Raw genomic sequence first — 20,155 nt, forward strand, 5'->3', positions numbered from 1 at the left:
TCTTGTCTCACAAACCAGATTTCCTACAGCAGATGACTAGCACGATAATTCCCAGGCAGTGGCAAAAACTGGTGTTTAAGAGTACAGACACCCCCCCTCCATAACTGTCCATAGCAGCCTCTGTCTGAATTCTATCTCTGACCTTGGAAAAAGTTCCCCTGCTCCTCATGCAAAGCAGCCTTTCAAGGACTGCGCCACTTTCTCCTGTGTGGTAGGGAAGAGGTTTGTGAGGTAGACGCCATAGTCAGGCCCTTTATCTGGCTTCGGGACCTTACACAGGCTACACATTTGTTCCTCCTAGACAGGACAGGCATGGGAGTCGAGATGCCTCGCCCCTTCTGCAGTCTAGAGGACTTTTCTGGTCCCACTGAGCTGGCCTATGGCCAAGCTGAAACCTGAGCCCAACATGTAAACAGCCCACAGTCTCTAGTTGAAAGGTGTGAGGAAAGTTTTTGTGCTTTGTGTTGGGGAAATATATGCCGACTCCATGTCTCCACATTTTTTGGCAGAAGCATGTAGAGAAAGAAGGCAGCCCCTAGTCACAATCCCCAGATTTAGAGGTCTCTCTCCCACAAGTCCCACCTTCCTGCAGGGTCTCTCAAGGAGGGTGATTCCCATCTTATGGGAAAAAACCCTTCTCAAAATTGCAGGTCCAGACCTTCATAAACATTGTCCTTGGAATCCAAACGGCCCATTTGAACTCGGACCATGGCTCTATTCTATTGGCCTCTCTTCCTTGGAGGCAGTCATCCTAGGGCTGTGGCATTTCCTTATCTGCAGCCCCATGGAAGCGGAACAGGTTTGTAACTCTTACCGACCATTGCTCTGGCAGTAAGAGGTCACACAGTCCCTGCACTTAATTCTCTTGGATCAAACAGGCAGGGGCCTCTCAAGGGATGGTCCTACCCTATGGCTGACAGAGTCCCCTGAAATCCGAAGGGCATTAGCCCCAACAAATTTCAGGTTGAGGAAAGACAAATCCCCTTCTTCCCTTGTTGAGTTATGCATGAGGAAGCTATTTGAATGGTGCACTGAGGAGATCTACCACACACTCTGTGCCCAAGCATACTATGCTAAGGCCCGTGCAGAGGAAACTAGGGTCTTGATCAGAACTCCCCAGAGGAGAAGAGTAAGAGCATGCTGGTGAGGTCCCACTAGATCCAGAGCTTTGAAGCAACCCTTGCTTAGCGGGAAGGCAAGAGGTAAATCATGGTATGAGTCACGCTGGTAAGGAGCGATTAACTCCAGGAGGCCAGAGGGGCCAATTATCGCTGTTCGCTAAACCTCCCATCTGTTGTCGGTAGGGGGACGCCCCAGTACAAAGCCTCAGGCCAGGTGCTGGACAACTGTTCCTGTTTCCTTTTCCAGATGGGAGCTTCTTCTTCAAGGTTAAAGCCAGACATGCCTCCGGCGTGCATTCTGAAGAAATGGGAGCAGTTTGATCCCCAGACCCTGACAAAGAAGCACCTTATCTTCTGTACACAAGCTTAGCCTCAATACAAACTCTCTGATGGAGAGGCTTGGCCCCCTGAGGGAAGTATTCAATATAATAAGGTCATGCAGCTAGATTTATTTTACCTCAAGGATGGAAAATGGTCAGAAGTCCCATGTGTACAGGCCTTCTTTGCCCTTAGGTAAAGTAAAAGAATATGCCAACAATGTGGATTAATTCCTGACCGTATTCTGAATACTAATTCCTCCCCATCAGCCCCACCATATCCACCTTATCCAGGTCCAGGTCCACTTGCCAAGAACTCCAAAAGTCAGACCATGGAAGAATGACCACTCCAAGCATTGTTGGGCCAACCACCCTGCCAGGCCCCCCAGGGCGTAAAGAAAAGACAGTTATACCCATCCTTATTGCCCTTTCAAGAAGTAGCCAACAGAGAGTGGGGACCAGCTTGGGTCCATGTCCCCTTCTCCCTCCAAGACCTGAGGCAAATTAAATAGGACCTGGATAAGTTTTCAGATGACCCATACAAGTACATAGAAGCCTTCCAAGGACTTATTTTGACATTTGAGCTGGCCTGGAAGGATGTTATGCTTATATTGAACCAAACCCTTACCAAAGGGGAGAAAGAAAAAGTGATCAGTGGAGCCCTAGACTTTGAAGATGAATGGTACACTGTAGATGCAAGCAGCAAACCTCCAGAGGAACTAACCCAAGTCCCCACAGGCTCTTGGGCAGTGCCATTCACTGACCCAGAGTGGGCCAAGATACAGACAATGCTGATAACTGGCACAGGAACCATTTCATAATCTGTATCCTGGAAGGGTTAAGAAGAACACAAGTGAAACCTCTAAATTACTCTAAATTATTGGCCGTAATACAGGAAGAAAAGGAAAGCCCCTTGGCCTTTCTGGCACAGCTCAGGGAGGCCCTGGTGGAACATGCTTACACATCCCCAGGGTTCCCAGAGGGCCAAGTCATTCTTAAAGATAAATCACCCAATCAGCCCCAAATACCAGGAGAAAGTTACAAAAATTGGCATTTGGCCCAGAACAAAATCTGGAGAACCTCCTGAAGGGTTGCCACATCAGTTTTCTGTAATAGAGACGAGGAGAAGAGGGACCAGGACAGGAGAGACAAGCGAAAGGCAGAGGCATCCATGATGGCTTTGCAGAGAGTCAACTTCAGGCCTCCAACGCTGGAGAAAGGGAGACCAGCCCAAGGGACTGAGCCCATGCGGCTTGCTTCCTCTGTGGGAGGGAGGAGCATTTTTAGTGAGAGTGCCCTAGGGTTGGGAACCAAAAACCACCAAAGTCCTGCCAGCTCTGTGAAGGAGACCCCTGGAAATCTGGACTGCCCTCAGGGGCATAGGCAACTGGGGTCAGACTTGCAAGAGTGTGGTCATGCCTGAAGGGGCCCAGGGCTGCCCATGCCAGAGCCCCGGGTGATTCTCACTGTGGGGGGGCCACACCATTAATTTTTTGCTCGAAACAGGAACCACCTATTCGGTCCTCCTCCATACTCCCGGCCCTCCTTCCTTCCAGTCAGCTACTGTTAAAGGCATATCTGGGAAGCCCATGACCAAATATTTTATTCAGCCTTAAAGTTGTGAATGGGATTTGGTGCTGCTCTCCCACACCTTCCTAGTGGTCCCAGAAAGTCCGACATCACTTCTAGGCCATGACGTGCTTTCTAAAGTACAAGCCTCTGTGCATATGAACACAAAAAGGGACAGGCCATGCCTCCCCCTCGTGGAAGTAGACATTAATCCTGAGGTCTGGGCAACTAATGGGATCACTGGAAGGGCAAAATCAGCCCAACCAGTACAAATTAATCTTAAAGAACTTAATCACTTCCCTCATAAAAGGCAGTATCCCTTAAAGCCAGAAGCTCATGAAGGTTTAAGGCCAGTTATTAATAACCTAAAGACTCAAGGCCCCTTGAGAGCCTATAACAGTCCTTGCAACAGTACCACATTAGGAGTACAAAAGCCAGACGGAAGCTGGGGCCTTGTACAAGACCTATGAGCAGTTAATGAAGCAGCTGTACCCCTGCATCCAGTAGTACCTAATCCCTGTGCCCCGTTATCCAGGATTCCTGAGGGAGCAGCATGGTTTACTGTGCTAGATCTGAAGGATGCTTTCTTTTGTATCCCACTTGCACCTGAGTCCCAGTTTCTCTTTGCTTTTGAGGATCCTATAAATCCCTCAGCTCAGTTAACCTGGACAGTTTTACCCCAGGGATTCAGAGATAGCCCACATCTATTTGGGCAGGTCTTAACCAAAGACCTGGTGTCCTTTGATTCAAGGGAAGCAGAAATCATCCAATACGTGGATGATATACTTCTCTGCACCACCAGAGACAGAGTGTCAGGAAAGTACTCAGAGATTACTGAACTTTCTAGCTGAGTGTGGCTATAAGGTCTCCTGACAAAAAGCACAGACCTGTCAGCAGCAGGTGAAATACCTGGGCCTTATCCTCTCCCAGGGAACCAGAGGCCTGGGGGGGAGGGAGAATTTGGCCCATTCTCTGCCACCCATTGCCCTCTACCATCAGGCACCCGAGGGGATTCTTGGGCATCACTGAATATTGCAGAATTTGGGTTCCTGGATATGGAGAGTTAGCCAGACCCCTCTACCAACTCCTTAAAGAAGCCCACAGGGAAGCCACTATAAAACTCCAGTGGGAACCGGATGAGACTTTAAAGAAAGCCCTGCTCCAGGCCTCTGCCTTAAGCCTGCCCACTGGAAACCGGTTTAACCTGTTCATTACTGAGAGATCAGGAGTGGCACTGGGAGTACTAACAACCTCGAGGAGAAATGCAGCAGCCCGTAGCCTATCTAAGAAAGGAGCTGGACCCAATAGGTAAGGGCTGGCCACACTGTCAGAGGTCTACGGCAGCCGTAGCCCTGCTAGTAGCTGAAACCGACCCTGGGAAGAGACCTGATAGTGCATGCACCCCATAACATCACCAGCTTGTTGAACACCTGGGGGGACCTGTGGTTGTCAGACAGCAGACTACTAAAATATCGGTCACTCCTCCTTGAGGGCCCTGTAACCCAGTTGTGAACCCAGCCACCTTTCTACCTGAATCCATGAGCGAAGGACCTGAGCATGACTGCCAACAGGTCCTTGCCCTGAACTATTCTGCCAGAGAAGACCTAAAAGACACCCCCTTAGAGAACCCAGAGCTTGTCCTCTTCACAGACGGCAGCTCCTTTATTGAGCAGGGCCGGCAGAAGGCCAGCTGTGCAGTTGTCACTCTGTGGGACACTATCGAGTGCCAGCCACTTCCACAGGGCACCAGTACCCAGCTGGCAGAAATACTAGCCCTCACTTAATGGGTCCAAGCTGTGTCAAATCTAGAGATCCTATGGACCACTACAATATAGAACTGGTTTTCTAAATCCTTTTGGTGGAATTCTATTCTACTTATCAGGCTCATTTTTCTTATACTAATTTTCAGTCCCTGTTTACTTAACCTAATAACACAATCTATTTCACCTAGAAGCCATAAGACTACAAATGGTGATGGAAATGAAGCCCAGAATGGAAATGTCCATTTTCCAAGGACCCCTAGATTGGCTGGCCAGCGGCGGAGACCTCACTGCACCTTCACTTGGCCCCCTCTCAGCCTGAGGCAGTCAGAGCGGTCATCACCCTATGCCCTATGTAAGTCCAGGGAAAGGAAATCCTGGGACAAAATACCTCTAAAAACCAAAATCAGTCAAAGGGAGAAATAAAGTTTAAAATCCGTTTATTGCTTACAAAACTGCAGTCTGGCCCATCTCTCTCTCCAGCTCAAGCAGCAGCAAAAACCGGCCCTCCCCCTCACCTCTTGGATACAGATATGCCCTCCCGTGGCCCAGGTAATCACCCATTGATATGGAGATGAACTTCTCCAACCCCTGAGGAAAGATGCAACACTAAAGCCACGCTTCTTTTCACCTCTGAACGTCGGTTGATATGCAGATGTACCAAAGCCAAGCGAGATATTCTGGAAATACTACAATTTTACCCACACCCCAACAGCATTTAGGGTCTCCGTAAAGGGGGGGAATGAGATAGGGAGGCAGCAGGGAGTAACTCCTGCCCAGTTCAGTGTGGGCCCTGGAAAAGGACAAAGTCTTACTAAGTCTTCAAGAATGTAGAGAAAGAACAGGGTGCTTGAGGTTGAAACAATGTAACAATGTATCCCCCCATCAGGACCCAGCTATAGGGAACAGCTTGCTGACCAGTCATGTAGGCCCATTCGTTTACAAGACTATCCAGGTAACCTTCACAGCGATAGGTTAAAATATAACTTGCATCCTGGCTGAACTTACAGAAAACTCCCACTGCAAGAAACCTAAAACCCTAGACACCCGAGACCCCGAGCAGCAGCCTTGCCCCTCTCTGCCCCTGTCTACCTGAATCCATGAGCGAAGGACCTGAGCATGACTGCCAACAGGTCCTTACCCTGAACTATTCTCCTACAAATCTCCTACCTTGCTCATTCACGAAGTTCATTTTTTGACTCCATGAACAAGAACCCCATCATCATCGGGAGATGCTGGATTCATCTTCCTAAAGCACTACCTCCAGCAAGTCACTTCCTCGCTCCCCACCAACAACTGTCCCCAGGGACACCACTGCTTCTGGGATCCAATACAAGTTTCTCAGCTCGGCATTCTGGCCCTCTGTGACTCAGCAAAATGTGCAGAAGACAAATGGCGGGGCTAGAAGAGATCTTAGCAACCCTAAGTCCAGTCCCTCTTTGTTCAAGAGGAGATGGAGGCCCAGAGAGAGGAGAGGGATTTTCCAAACTTCCCAGGGCAAGTCAAGGGTGGGAGGTAGGATGGGGTTGGAATCTCTGCTCATCCTCTGGGCAACTCTGGCAGCTACACCCCTGAGACAGGCTGATGTGCTCAGTATGTTAGGATCAGCTTCAACTGGGAGTAACAGAAAAACCCCAAGCAATGGCAGCTCAATCCAGACAGAAGCTTATTTCTCTCTCAATTTCCAGACATGTGGAAATAGTCTGTCCAAAGCTAGTATGGCATCCATGGTGCCATGGACCCAGGTCACATGCCTCCTTTGCTCTACTGAGGGTGGCTTCCATTCCCAAAGTCATCTCATGGTCCAAGATAGCTGCTGAACTGCAGCCATTACATGTGCCTTCCTGCCAGCAGAAAGGAGAGGTGAAAGAAGCAGCTCTCACTTTCTCCAGACACTTCCCAGAAGTTGCACCCTCCACTGCCACTTCTATTCCTTTATCGCATGTCACAGCAAACTGCAAAGAAGGCAGAAAAATGCAGACTTTATTCCAGGTAGCCATGTGCCCAACTGAAAGGTAGGGTTCCAATTACTGAAAGAAACAGGGAGAACAGGGATTGGGGACCCACAAGCAGTCAAGGCAGCACTAAGTCACCAGTGAGTCCACAAGCACAGTGGCTCCTCACCTTGCCATGTGCCAAATGTCCAGTCCTTCCACCCTGCTCCTGACAGTGTCTGGCTCACCCAGGTGACCAATGAAGGTTTGCTGAATGACTGAACAAATGAAGTAGACTTTTCTGGGTTGTGTATTGTTTTCCCAGATAAACTGGAAGTAGTTAGAAGCAAGGACCCTGTCTTAGGTGTCTGTATTAACCTCTGCCGTTCTCCTCCCTACCCTCTAGGCTCCAGGCACACACTGCTAGACACATTCAGGCCAAGCATGGCCCTAACTCTGCTCTTTCTACCCCTTCCCAGGCATTTAGAGAAGGCTATCTGTTGCTGACATAGGGCTAAGGCCACTTTGGAGGGAGATGCTTTAAAAGTCCAATATAACAGCCATTTCTAGACAAGGCCTGAGCAAACTGATCTATTTCCCCAAAAGGAAGGAGTTTAAAAGGATTAATATGGGAAGAAATAAAATTAAAATAAATAGATGACCATCAATATGGAAATCGTTCATCATTCTTTATTTAATAATTTTTTATTGACCACCTAATATGTGCCCAGCACTCTGCTAGGCAGTGATGAATCAGTGGAGAACCAGACAGTGATGTGGTCCTTGTCCTTATGGCACTTAGTCTCTCAGTTAAGGCTGACATTAACTTAAAGGTATCAGTGCAGATGAATGAATAACTATAATCTATGAGGAGAAAATACAGGACACTTTGAGGACTTACTGTAGAAAGGAACCCAGCCTGTGGTGTCTAGGAGGCTTTCCTATGGAAGCCGCATTTGACACACCCTCAGAAGAATTATTTGGAAGCTTCCAATGCATAGAAAAGGCAGCAAGTTCCAAGCAGAATGAACAGTGTGTACAATGGCCCTGAGCAGAAGGAAACGTGATGTGAGCTGAGTGCTGAAAAGCTTGCACGACTGAGTCAGAGCACAGGACACAGTGGCCAGGAGGAGTCCTCTGAGAGGTGGGTGGAGGCCGAGCAGGTGCAAGACTTGGGCTTTATCCCAGGTGTCAACATTAGGGGCTCTTAAGTAGCAGAATAACTGAATCTGATGTACATTCCTAAAAGTGTGCTCCAGTAGGAGGCCCAAGAGAATCATCTGTGATGCAGGAAATGTTCTATATTACAAGTATGAACCTAAGTAGAAATCCACCAAGCACTTTCTGCATTTTATTGTGTTTATGTTATACCTCAGAACAAAGGAGACTGTGATTGGCCCGGGCCCAGCGGAGAAGTGCCATGACTGGCAGGCCCACCAGAACTACAGGGTTAGAGCTGGGAAGAACAGCTCCTGCAAAGAGGGGTACATGGTGGGAGTGGGAGGGTTCTTTTACCAGAAGAGGACAGGGGTGGGCAGACAAAGCAACTAATACCCATCAACATATGCAAAGAGGTGGCACAATGGCTGGCACAGTGGCTGGCCCATGCTCAGCCATGCTGGTCCTCATCCCTCCTGCCCTTCCTCACAGGGTACTGCTCCCAAAGGCCTCCTCCATTCCTACCCATTTATACCCAGTCTCCTTGGCCCTCATCCTGAGCCCACTCTAGAACCCTTCTACTAAAGGGGATCATGAACCATCTTAGCCCAGATAACTTTGGGCAGCCAGGGCAAAATGTTGGAAAGACAATACATGAAGAGTGGTCCTCAAATGCTTGGAAGACTCATTTCATTCCTGGAGGGCAGAGAGGGATGGGAATAATGCCCAGCTCATCTTGAACAGTAAATATGGGCTTCAACACATGTGGACTTCCTAGAAAACTGAAATTCAGTCCCATAGGACAACCAGCTTTGTTTTTTAATGTCTATCAAAAATGTCAATGCACATAAATACACTTTGAGCAATTCCAGGAATTATTTAGCTATCCTCATCATGTGTAATATGACCTGTATCCAAGGATATTAAGTATAACATTGTTGTCAAAGCAGAAGATTGAAGAGACCCACCAACTGAGGATGGGCTAAATGGATTGTGACACCCCTTCTGTGGAATTGTGGAATATTATGCAGCTGTGGAAAAAGGTAAGGCAGCAATTTACATATCGATATGGAATAGATGTTGAGTGAATGGCAAAGCAAGACAGATAATATGTGTAGTATAATGCCTTTTGTAAAACATAATTATATGTGTTTGCACCTAAGGAATTGTATATACCTTAACTCTTACCTGGAATAAATTACAAGAAACAGATAATACTAGTTATCCTCTGAGAGAGAAACTGGGTGGCTGGTGAGGAAGGAGGCCCTTTGGGGTTTTCGAATTGTATACAAGGGACATTTATTACCTATTCAAAAAGAAAAGCAAGGTTAAAATTTTTGAACAATGTAAAAAATACATACATACCAACAAAAATCTCATGTTGTACACAAGAACAGCCTATGCATCCAGACACCACTTCCATCACTTACAGTGCAACCTTACACAAAGCCTGCACACAGAAAATGGGGGTTTTAATACCTGCCTCACAGGATCACTGGAAGACTGGAATGCAATGATGCACAAGATCTGCCATCAAGTAGGTATCTAAGGAATGTTATCTCCCATCCTTCCCCAGTGTCATCTAAACTAGGATTAGATGTTCAGCTCTTGCATTTTTTTTTTATTTTTATTTTTTTTCTGTAAATTGCTTCTTCTCCAGTAATAATTCATGGACTTAAACAGATCTGGCTCATTGTTTTCCACACATGCTTAGCGTTCTTTAGGAAGGAAGTACTATGGTTTCTTTAGCTAACCTCATGTCGATGGGCACTGTGGCTGTTTCCCATGTGCTGTTTTTTTGGGGGTTTTTTTTGTGAGGACATCTCTCATATTTATTGATCAAATGGTTGTTAACAATAAAATTCTGTATAGGGGAGTCAATGCTCAATACACAATCATTAACCCATCCCAAGCCTAATTTTCGTCAGTCTCCAATCCTCTCAAGCATAGCGAACAAGTTCTTACATGGAGAACAAATTCTTACATAGTAAGTTACATGGTGAACAGTACAAGGGCAGTCATCACAGAAACTTTCGGTTTTGCTCATGCATTATGAACTATAAACAGTTCAAATATGAATACTCATTTGATTTTTATACTTGATTTATATGTGGATACATTTCTCTCTATTATTATTATTTTTAATAAAATGCTGAAGTGGTAGGTAGATACAAGATAAAGGTAGAAAACATAGTTTAGTGTTGTAAGAGAGCACATGTAGACGATCAGGTGTGTGCCTGTAGACTATGTGTTAATCCAAGCTAGACAAGGGCAATAAAACATCCACGTATGCAGAAGATTTCTCTCACAACAGGGGGGGTGAGGTTCTAAGCCTCACCTGTTGATCCCCAATTTCTCACCTGATGGCCCCCCTGCGACTGTGCCTGTCTTAGGTTGTTCCTCCCTTGAGGAATCTTACCCGTCTCTGGCTAACCAGTCATCTTCCGGGGCCATACAGGGTTGCATTTTTTAAATACTGAAAAGCAAATGGGATGGTGCCTCCTGAATGCTCAGGTCCTAGATCACACAGTAGATGCACAAACCTGGAAAGGAGGGAAAGGGAATTCTCCCTGGAACTTTCCTGCTTCTCTCTGAGCAAACACCTGGAGAACAGAAATTCCAAGAGGCTCTTGATGGGGACTTTGGCTGCCCCCAGCATGCCCACCACTTGGGGCAGGGCATGATAAGCCCGAGGATGGCTTCTAGGAGGACTGGGTGGGGTACAATTGACAATATTGACTTGGGGCCTCACTGGACAAGAGGTCCCTGTCACTGGGTGCTGCACCTGCTCCTGGAACCCCACAAGAGGCCGATCTCAGCAACAGAGGGCAGAAGGATGGTATTGTTTTATGAAATTTTTGTTTGCAGGTAGTGATAAAAGTGAATTTCCTTCTGCTAAGCTGCTGCAAAAATAGACAGCCAGCACTCTGGATAGTAGTACTGTTCATTTTATCGTTGAAGAGTGAGGTCCTTCAACGTGACAAAGTCCAGAACCGGGCCTTGGCCCAGGGACTGGGTAGGAGGGGTGAAGAGGTGGAATGCCTGGGTTGTCTGGAAGTAGCCACACCAAGATGGGCAGCAAGGGAGGTAGTTCAGGCCCTGGGTGGGAGCTCAGGGGCTGGGCAGCTGAGGGCCCAGGACCAGGAGCCCTAGGAGACCTCACAGCAGGGCCAGAACCTGAGCTTCCTGCCTGAGGCTGTCCTAGTACTGTACCCTCTGCATGTGTTCATTTATTCTCACTCAAAAGTACCACAATCTCAGCCACGCTCTATAAGGCCTTGCCCACACTAAGTCCAGTGTGTCTGCCTAAAACTCTGTGGTCCTGGCAGTGGAACCGAGTTTCAGGGACCAACTGCTCCACCAGCTGTGTCAACCTCTGGTCCTGCCCTAAACTTTGGAGACTGTGTTTCAACAGACAGGTGAACCCCTTTACATACTTCACAGAAGCTGTACACACCCATCTACACACAGCACGCCCTCCACATGCAAACACAGAATGCACACGCCCTGTACACACTCAGCTGTGTATATGATACAAGCACTGCATGCAAACCAGGAGAGAGGAGGTGGCAAGGAATAATGCAGGGTGGGTGCAGCCCTGAGTGGGGCTGGGAAGAGCCCATTGATCAGTGCCAAGTCCTGTACTGTCTTGGCTTCTAGATTGTTGCTGCACCCAATCGCTGGGAACGGACTCTGGGCCTCTGAAGGGATGGGAAAATCAGCAATCCTTTGTCCCCAGCTGCAAAGGAACCAAGAAGGTAAAAGGACATTTCTGGCCACCAAGGAAACGCCATGTGCCCAGCTGTACAGGCTTGAGAATTGGACAGGCCTAGGTTCGAATCTGAACAGCACCTTCTGGTTAGGCTAGTCTTGTTCTCTCTCAGGCTGGCTTTCCTCACTTGCAGATAGTCCCGAAACGAACCCCCTGTGATGTCTGCGGAGAGGAAACTAGACCTCTCTCCTGATGATAACTGTGATACCTGCTCAGCCTACCCCACGGGGTTTGTCGCACAAATTAAATGAAATGGAGTACTTCAGAGCATACTAATGACCAAGCCATCAACCAACTTTTTCAATAAAGAAGTCTCTGGGAACAGCCTGGAGAAGGCCAGATTTTGCTCCAGTGGCCCCTACTTCCCAGGCCCCTCAACTTCCAAGCCACAGGAGGTCTCCTACCACATCTCCCACTTTGTGGACAAAGGCCGCACACACCAAGGAGGGCTGGCAGAACCAGCTGAAGCTTTATTTTGGAAAAGACACTTGAATTGGCTTTAAGTCAAAAGCATGGCCAAGAGGGTTATCCCAGGCAGTAGACTCCCCCCAAGTGTGGGCTGAGGCCTGGGGCTGAGCCTCAGGTGGGTCTCTTGTTCCCAGCAACTCCCTGCACAACTGCCTCCCCCACTGGCTCCGGGGCAGCGGCGGGAAGTGGGGGGCTGGGAGGGGCCACAGTGGCCGTTCACTTGGGCAGGATATCAGACGACTCGGACACCAGCTTCCCATCACGGGTCTCGATCTTCTTCACAACCACCGCCTTGGTGGAGCTGGTGCGGCTGAAGGAGCTGGAGCTCCCGCCAGAGCCAAAGCTGGACTGGAAGGAGCTCAGGCCGTAGTTGAGGCCAGGGCTCAGCCCACCTGGTCAGGGACAGAGGTGGCCACGTGAGTGCAGAAGCCCACCACACACCAGGTTCTGCACCCCTTCTCCCTGCCATTCCTTAAGAGTCCCCAAGCTGGGAATGCCCCTGGTTCACTTCTCCAGGTTTATCAGGGACAAGCAGGAGCAGGGCAGGACAGAGCTTTGGTATTAGCTGTGTGACCTTAGACAAGACATTTCACTGGGTCCTGGCTTCCTCAGCTGTTCAAGGGAAATGTGTAGGCACTACATGAAAAGGCCCTGACCTCCTGCCCTGCACCCCAGGGCCAGGACACTCACCTGAGTAGCTGCTGCTTGTCTTGGTATGGATACTCATGTTCTGCATCCCAGATTCCAGTCTGTAGTCAATGGATACACAGGAGGGTGTTTAGGACCAACACCTGGCCCTTGTCCCAGGACAAAAGGACTCAAATCACACCCCATTCCACTCCAAGTCCCAGACATGGGGCACCATGCAGAGATGTTCACACTCACCGGCTCTCCTCGCCCTCCAGCAGCTTGCGGTAAGTGGCAATCTCAATGTCCAGGGCCAGTTTGACGTTCATGAGCTCCTGGTACTCACGCAGCTGCCGCGCCATGTCCTGCTTGGCTCGCTGCAGGGCAGCCTCCAGCTCGGCCACCTTATTCTTGGCATCCTTGAGGGCCATCTCTCCACGCTGCTCAGCTTCAGCGATGGCGGCCTCCAGGGAGGGCCTCTGTGGGGGGAGAGGGACAGGTAAGCCAGTAAAGTGAAGTCTGGCTGCATCCACCTCACCCACTGCCATCCAACCTCTTTCCCCTCCCTTAGGGACCCCTCCCTGACCTATACTAACCAATTCCACCCAGCTCAAAGAAAATGCTACCTGGTGAGATTCAGGCAGTAAAACGGGCAAATACTGAGTAGCTTCCAGGCACTTGCCTGCACAAGCTTCTAACTGCACTAGATCTCTGCATTCTAGACTTTCTTAAATATATCTTACCCTGATACATAAGACAGATAAAACAAAGCAGGCTTGGGGGACCCATCCTGGACCCCAACTTACCTGCCCCAGCACCCTTTGACTTGTCAGGGCCCAGGACCTCCTCAGCACCCCAACTCTGGTCTAGGTTTCCTTTCCTCACCCCCAGACCCCTTACTCCTTCCTGCATTATGTCCTCTTATCGGAGGTGCCTGAGGGGCCTCTCCCACCCCAGGCCAGCCCATACCTGGCCTTTGAGGCCCTCGATCTCAGCCTGGAGTCGGCTGATGTTCCGATTCATCTCAGAAATCTCAGTCTTCGTGCGGCGGAGGTCATCTCCATGCTTCCCAGCCAATGTCTGCAGCTCCTCATACTGTGGGTGTAAGATGAGGAGTGAGGCTGGAGAGTGGACCCCTGGAGCCCCAAGTGCTCTCCATCTGAGGGGGAGAGTAGCCTCTCAGCCGAGTCACCAGAGCCCAGGTCATCTCATGCCCACCGCCCTCCACACACACCACAGAAGGCCATCTTCCAGACCTCCAGGCACTAGGCCACCCCCACCTCCCCAGCACCCACTGGGCAGGCCAGCTCTCCGCAGCAGACTGAAGTTTGAAATCCTGCTCCCTCCTCACGGACTAGGGCACAGAACTGGCCAGAAGGGGAATGCCAGCCTAGCGGCCCTACTCTTTACCTTGATCTGATACATGGTCTCAGCCTCGGCCCGACTGCGGTTGGCAATCTCCTCATACTGGGCCTTGACCTCAGCAATGATGCCATCCAGGTCCAGGGAGCGGCTGTTGTCCATGGAGAGGACCACAGAGGTGTCTGAGATCTGTGACTGCAGCTCACGGATCTCCTACATGGGGAGGGGAGGTGATGAGGCCCTGCCCCTGCACACAACGAGCCCCTTCTGTGGGAGGGCCTTCCTCAGGGGAAAGTCAGGGGGGCCAGCCACAGAGCAGAGAAGCAGGCAGGAGTTAGGGCTGGGGAGAAGGCCAGGTTCCTGAAGAGGGAAGGTGAGTCAAAGACCTGGAACTTGGAGGGAAGTAAAGAGGAAATGAGGCAAGGAGAAAAGGAACCCTGGCTTTGGCTGAGTAACCAGAGGGGCTGAGCCCTTCCACACTCGGCTACCAATCCTGAGCCCACAGTGGGCTTCCCACATGGCCCACAGATTCAGAACAAAGGCTCAGAACAGAGCAGGCCCGAGCTGCAGCTGGGGCGGTCCTCTGTGGGTGATACCCTTGGATGGGCTATCTCAGTTCTTGAGCCCATTTTCTCATCTGTGAAATGGGGTAATAAACCCTCCCTCATGCAGGGGACAGAGCAGAGAATGTCCATGCTGGGTCAGTACTGGTAGCTGGAATGCTTCAGAGGTGGGCCCTTCACTGCTGGAGTGCCGGGGGCTGGGGGGGCCCTCTGATGGAGCTGGGGCACCTGAGGCTCCAGCCCCCAAGAACATACCTCTTCATACAGGAGCCTCAAGAAGCTGATCTCGTCAGTCAGTCCTTCCAGGCGGGACTCCAGCTCTACCTTGTTCATGTAAGCTTCATCCACATCCTGGGCAAGGGGGGGTGGGGCTGAGCTGAGTGCCTACACCCAACCCCAGCCCAGGGGCACCTGATGGCCTGGTCTAACTAACTGCCTTCCCCCACCTCACCTTGGGGCCTGATCCTCTAGCCCAGGTGCTGCTGCATCACACCTGCATCCCAGCTCAAACACCTTTCCTCAGCTTCCTGCAGCATTTGGGCAGTTGCCTCCCTCCTCATCCACCTCCTCCAGGAAGCCTTCTATGGTCAGACCTCCAATTCTATCACTCCATTTTCTTAACAATGTCCCAATAACACTGTTCAGAGTCCTGTCCAAAGGGACCTAACAACTCTTTGTCCTTGTCTATCTTTCTATGCCATATACCTAGGAGGCACCCAAATACTGTCCCATTACTTAGGACCATTTAAGGACAGAACCCCAAAATTCTCTTAGTCCGAGTCTCTAAGCCCCAGCCTTCAATGCCTGGTAGGGGTAAGGGGACTCCTTCACCTTCTTGATGAGAACAAATTCATTCTCCATATCTGCACGTTCCTTGATCTCTTCCTCATACCTGTGAGGAAAAAACTTAGAATCAGAGGATGAAGGCAGAGGTGAGGTTGTCCTGGGTCTGTTGAAGGGAGAAAGACCATCAAGGAAATTCAGTTTGTGAGACAGCAGGACAGAGCAGTCTGGTCTGGTCTTGCCGCACTACCCAGCTATCTTTCCCCACCCCACCCCATGCCAGCACCAGTCGGCAGGAAGGCCAAAGCAGGAACTCTCTCCAAATCCACAAATATATATCAGGCATATTAGGCCTATTCAGAGGATTAGCAACAGGGACCAATATAACACCACAGGAAGAACTTTCTCATGTGTGCTAGAAATCAGTATAAGGAATAAATAGGGACCAGGGCTGTAAGTATACAACAGAGACTTGTTGGCTACCCGTCTCTCTCATCTTAGGTTTACTACATAAACATTAACATATAATTTGTTGTCCAAATATGGATAGTTCTAAGATTGAAAGGGGTGAGTGCTATTAACAATTATGCCAGGACAACAGGTATAAACCTAGACGGTCCAGAGAAAATCTGGTCATAGGATCACCCTAATTATGTAGGACTGCACTGCCCAAAAAGCAGTCTTGGGCTTCTGGTCCCATGAAGTGGGGCAGGGCAGGATGACTTTGGAAGGGGGCGGAGGGAGGGGAGTGGCTCACTTATTCTTGAAGTCTTCCACCAGCCCCTGCATGTTGCCAAGCTCCACTTCCAGCTTCAGCTTCTCTTGGCCCAGCGTGTCCAGCTGCCTTCGAAGGTTGTTGATGTAGCTCTCGAACATGTTGTCTATGTTGCTCCGAGCCGTCTTCTGCTGCTGCAGGAGGCTCCACTTGGTCTCCAGAATCTTGTTCTGCTGCTCCAGGTGCCGCACCTGCGGGAGGGAGGAGGGAACCAAATGGTCCACTTGGGGCCAGAGCTCAGAGTCTGGGGGTAAGCAAGCACAGCCTTTTCCCCAATGCCTTCCCCCAACAGTGGGTTCTCCAGAACCCAGGGACCCAGTTAGCTGTCCTGGGAGGATCACTAATGACCTGAGAGAGACAGCACAGTGAGTAGGGTAAAGAACCATGTCCCTCTAGCACTGGGAGGCGGACACGGGGGTGCATGGTTGGAAGGGATCCGCTGGGAGAATTATGTTGAAGCTATGTTTACAGAACAAATAGGTCTGATTTATTTAGCAGCTTATATATTACAGTTCAATAAAAATAGCCAAGTTTTGATTAACACTTGATAAGTTTGAAAAAGAAAGTATAGATTGTTCATATCAAATAATATTATCATTTTTGTTTGTAGTGACTTGAAGGAACTCATACATATTATGGGGAAACTTCAGCCCTACAGCCTGGAGAGCACTAACCAGAAGACCTAGGTTTTAGCCAAACCTAGATTTAGATCTGAGCTGCAGAACCTTGAGTTGCTTTCCCTCGCTGAGCCTAGGTCTCCTCCACCCTGCATGGCCTGGAGGAGCTCAGGCAGCCCCTTTCAGGAGCCCCATCTCTGTGCAAATGTCACTTACAGTCAGGAAAGAGGGAAGACACTTGGGAGATCTGTCTGCAAACTGAAGACTCCCCATCCCCACCACACCCCCTTTGAGATTCTCTGGCATCCCAGACATCTCCCCACCCCTGAACCCCTAACCCTCTCCTGCCCCAAACACAAAGGCCTTGAGTTCCTTAGGCTCAAGGCACCCAGATTTAAGGATGAAACTAAGGCATGTTAGAAGGGGATTTTTTAAAAGAAAGAATAGACTGGCTCCAAGAAGTGGAATGCGCTTTTCCTAACCTAACCAAAGGTGTAACTTTTTACACCTTGAAAGAGAAGCCTGTCAAGGCTTGAGTCTAGATCTAACAAGTCCCTCTGTAAATCTCTTTCTTCCCCAGCTCATTCTGCACCAAAATTATAAAAGATAAGTGATTATGTTTACCTTTAATGGACTGCTTAATATGGGCCAAGAACCGCTAAGCTCTTTACTTACATTATATGCTTGAATAGGCAAAACCTCTTTGATTTTGGCCTTACCATGCCCATTTTGTAGATGAGGAAACCAGACTTAGCAAGGCAGCCCATCCAAGGAAAGGGCAGAGCACTGGGAACCAGGAATTTGGGCTCAGAGCCTGTGCTTAATTATTCACTGTGCAGATCCCAGAGCTAATAAAACAGTGTCGAGGAGTAAAGTCAAGGGTGCACTGAATCAAAGAACCAGCAAGCTCTCCGTGAAGAACAGAGGATTGCCGGGTCCCTGGGGGACTCCAATTCCTAAGCGTGCTAATCTGCGCCAGGATTCCCCTCATTCCCTTCCCGCAATGCCTCCCAGAAACCAGCCAGCAGGGAGGGGCCCAATCCTCCTGCTTGAGCGCCCCCAGGGGCGCTCCCGAGGGCAGGAACCCTGAGGCTGCAAAACCAGGCCTGGCACCATCTCAACGAAAGTGGAGCCAGGCCGTTGGGGCCGAGCCAGGGAAGGGAACAGTGAAAGGGAGCAAGGGCCGAGTGGTGAGAGGGGCGTTGGCGGGCAGAAGTGTTGTTTGAAGCCATAAACTCGGGTTTAACAGGACACGAAAGCCGGGCGGGGTGTCCAACGCCCACAGACTTTGGATCCAAGATGGGCTTTCCTGAAGCCAGACGCTGGCGTCTCCACCCCCCCACCCCACAACCCGACGCTTAAGAGATCCCCGGATGTCCCCAGACAGCGGCACTCTGCCCCTCACCCCAAAGTGGGGGCGGATCTCTGCACCTCCTGGTCCCGCCCACACTGCAGTGCCCAGGGCTGGGGCCAAGTTATGACTCATCTTGATGCCCCCACACTCAGTCAGGCCCTGGAACACCAAAGGCCTCAATAAATATTTGCCCATTTGAACCAAGACAACCGCTTCCTTCTCCCAGAATCCTATCAAACCCTATTGTAGGAAAAAAAAAGCCGAGGGGCACCATTGGGCAGCCCTTGGGGCAGTGCTGGGGGAGAAGGATTAGCCTGGAGTGGGGCTTCCTCCCACCCAACAGCTGGACAGCTAGGTTTCTTCCAGGCTGAAAGCTTCACAGATGGCTCAGAACTTGGGCTGGGAAGACAGTGAGGGAGGAAGGCCCAAGATTTAGAGTCAGCAGCTGCCCAGACCCTGTCCCTATCCCTCCCCCAGCCCAAACCAAAGTGCTTGGGATTGGTGAGTCATAGGTTGGTAGGGAGCATGTTGCCGGAGCATGTTGCCAGGGTGGGTGGGGCCCAGCAGGATGCCAGTGAGGGGCTGGAGATGGGCCCAAAGACCAGGCAACCAAGAGAAAAGGTGCATTCAGTGGGCGGCACACAGCCAGCCACGCAGGGGGAGTTCTCACCTTGTCGATGAAGGAGGCAAACTTGTTGTTGAGGGTCTTGATCTGCTCCTTCTCCTGGGTGCGCACAGCCTGGATGTTGGGGTCCACCTCCAGCTTAAGGGGGCTCAGTAGGCTCTGGTTCACTGTGACAGCTGTGATGCCCCCCACACCCCCTGCCCCGCCGTAGCCCCCCACCAGACCCAGGCTGGGGCCCAGGCTACCCCGGAAGCTGCTGCTGCCCCCTCGGGAGAACGCTGAGGAGCTGATACGGGTGCCGGGCCCGCTCGTGTAAGACCGGCTGCTGAAGGCTCGGGGGCCAGAGGAGGACATCTTGTAGGACTTCTGGGTCACGGTGATGGACATGGTGGAAGCTGGAGTGGAAGCGAACCGAACCAGAGAGATTCAAGCAAGAGCCGAGGAGCTGCTTCTAGGTGGGATAGCTCCCCAAGATAGCCCTTTATAAAAGAGAGCCCAGCCCAAGGGGAGGGAGATTGGCCTCGCACCTGAGTGGCTAGACCTTGAGGAGGCCGGGCCTAACCCGACACCTGCCACCTACAGGCCGGACTCAGGTGGGGGCAGCAGAGAGCTGCTCCCACCCAGGAGCACCACCAAGCCCAGGGGAGAGCAGTTCAGTGAGTGTGAAACAAGACTCCAGGGACTTGTGAAAGCTCCCGGTAACAAAGTTGCCCAGGGTCACCCAGCCACTGCCACCCTGACTCCTGGGCATTGTCTCCTTCCTTCCTGTGGGAAATAGACACAAGGACTGGGAAGCATAGAGGAAAGGGATTCCGGGCACTTGGGTCTCCTCTGAGTAGCTGACACTCCAAAGACACGGCACTCTTCTCTTCACTTTGAGTGATTATAAAAGTCTACCCAAGCTGGAGGATAGGGCACTGGGTTCCAAATCCCTGAACCTGAGGTCAACCTTTGCCTTGTCTCTCCTCAGTTACTTTTGTACCCTCAGCACCTTGCACAGTGCCAAGAGGGTATGGGGCTGGTAAATATTTGTAGAATGAATGATGGTGCACACACACACACATACACTGGCTGTCTTCCCTCTGGATCTGTCAGTGCAAGATTAAGTGAGATTTAATACAGCACTTTTCCTGGTCACAACTCAGTGTCTTCCTCTTCTTCCAAGATCCCAGGATTCCCTGAAACAGGCCAAACACTGTAGACCTTGCTAAAAGGCACAGAGAATGAAGGACAGGGGCCAGAAGAGGCAGAGGGATGGGGGGAGCTCAGGAAAGAGGGGAACAGTGTTGTTCTGTTTGCTCCCTGGGTAGTCATCCCCATAGCTCGCAGAGGGTGACTCATTGGAAGGAC

The 20,155-nt window shown here is 50.3% G+C and overlaps 1 protein-coding gene across 1 annotated transcript; it reads right to left on the minus strand.

Moving 5' to 3' along the window:
* Positions 1 to 12,070: 12,070 nt before the first annotated feature.
* KRT8 (keratin 8) lies at positions 12,071 to 19,284 on the minus strand. The gene is made up of 9 exons (XM_036915185.2): positions 18,851 to 19,284; positions 16,192 to 16,400; positions 15,483 to 15,543; positions 14,907 to 15,002; positions 14,137 to 14,301; positions 13,696 to 13,821; positions 12,985 to 13,205; positions 12,790 to 12,848; positions 12,071 to 12,491 (listed from the first exon to the last, which is right to left on the minus strand). The coding sequence occupies exons 1-9, from the start codon at positions 19,190 to 19,192 to the stop codon at positions 12,316 to 12,318; spliced, it is 1,455 nt and encodes a 484-aa protein (XP_036771080.1). The 5' UTR covers positions 19,193 to 19,284; the 3' UTR covers positions 12,071 to 12,315.
* Between the last annotated feature and the right edge of the window lie 871 nt (positions 19,285 to 20,155).

This window comes from Manis pentadactyla, chromosome 10 (genome assembly GCF_030020395.1).
Source record: "Manis pentadactyla isolate mManPen7 chromosome 10, mManPen7.hap1, whole genome shotgun sequence".
In the NCBI taxonomy this organism is placed as follows: domain Eukaryota; kingdom Metazoa; phylum Chordata; class Mammalia; order Pholidota; family Manidae; genus Manis; species Manis pentadactyla.

Excerpts from the sequence above, each read along its gene's own strand:
- KRT8 (XM_036915185.2), bottom strand. The coding sequence starts at position 19,192 with ATGTCCATCACCGTGACCCAGAAGTCCTACAAGATGTCCTCCTCTGGC. Across the intron at positions 13,206-13,695 it reads TCGAGGGCCTCAAAGGCCAG|AGGCCCTCCCTGGAGGCCGC; the intron begins GTATGGGCTGGC and ends CTCCCCCCACAG. Across the intron at positions 12,849-12,984 it reads CTGGAGGGCGAGGAGAGCCG|ACTGGAATCTGGGATGCAGA; the intron begins GTGAGTGTGAAC and ends CATTGACTACAG.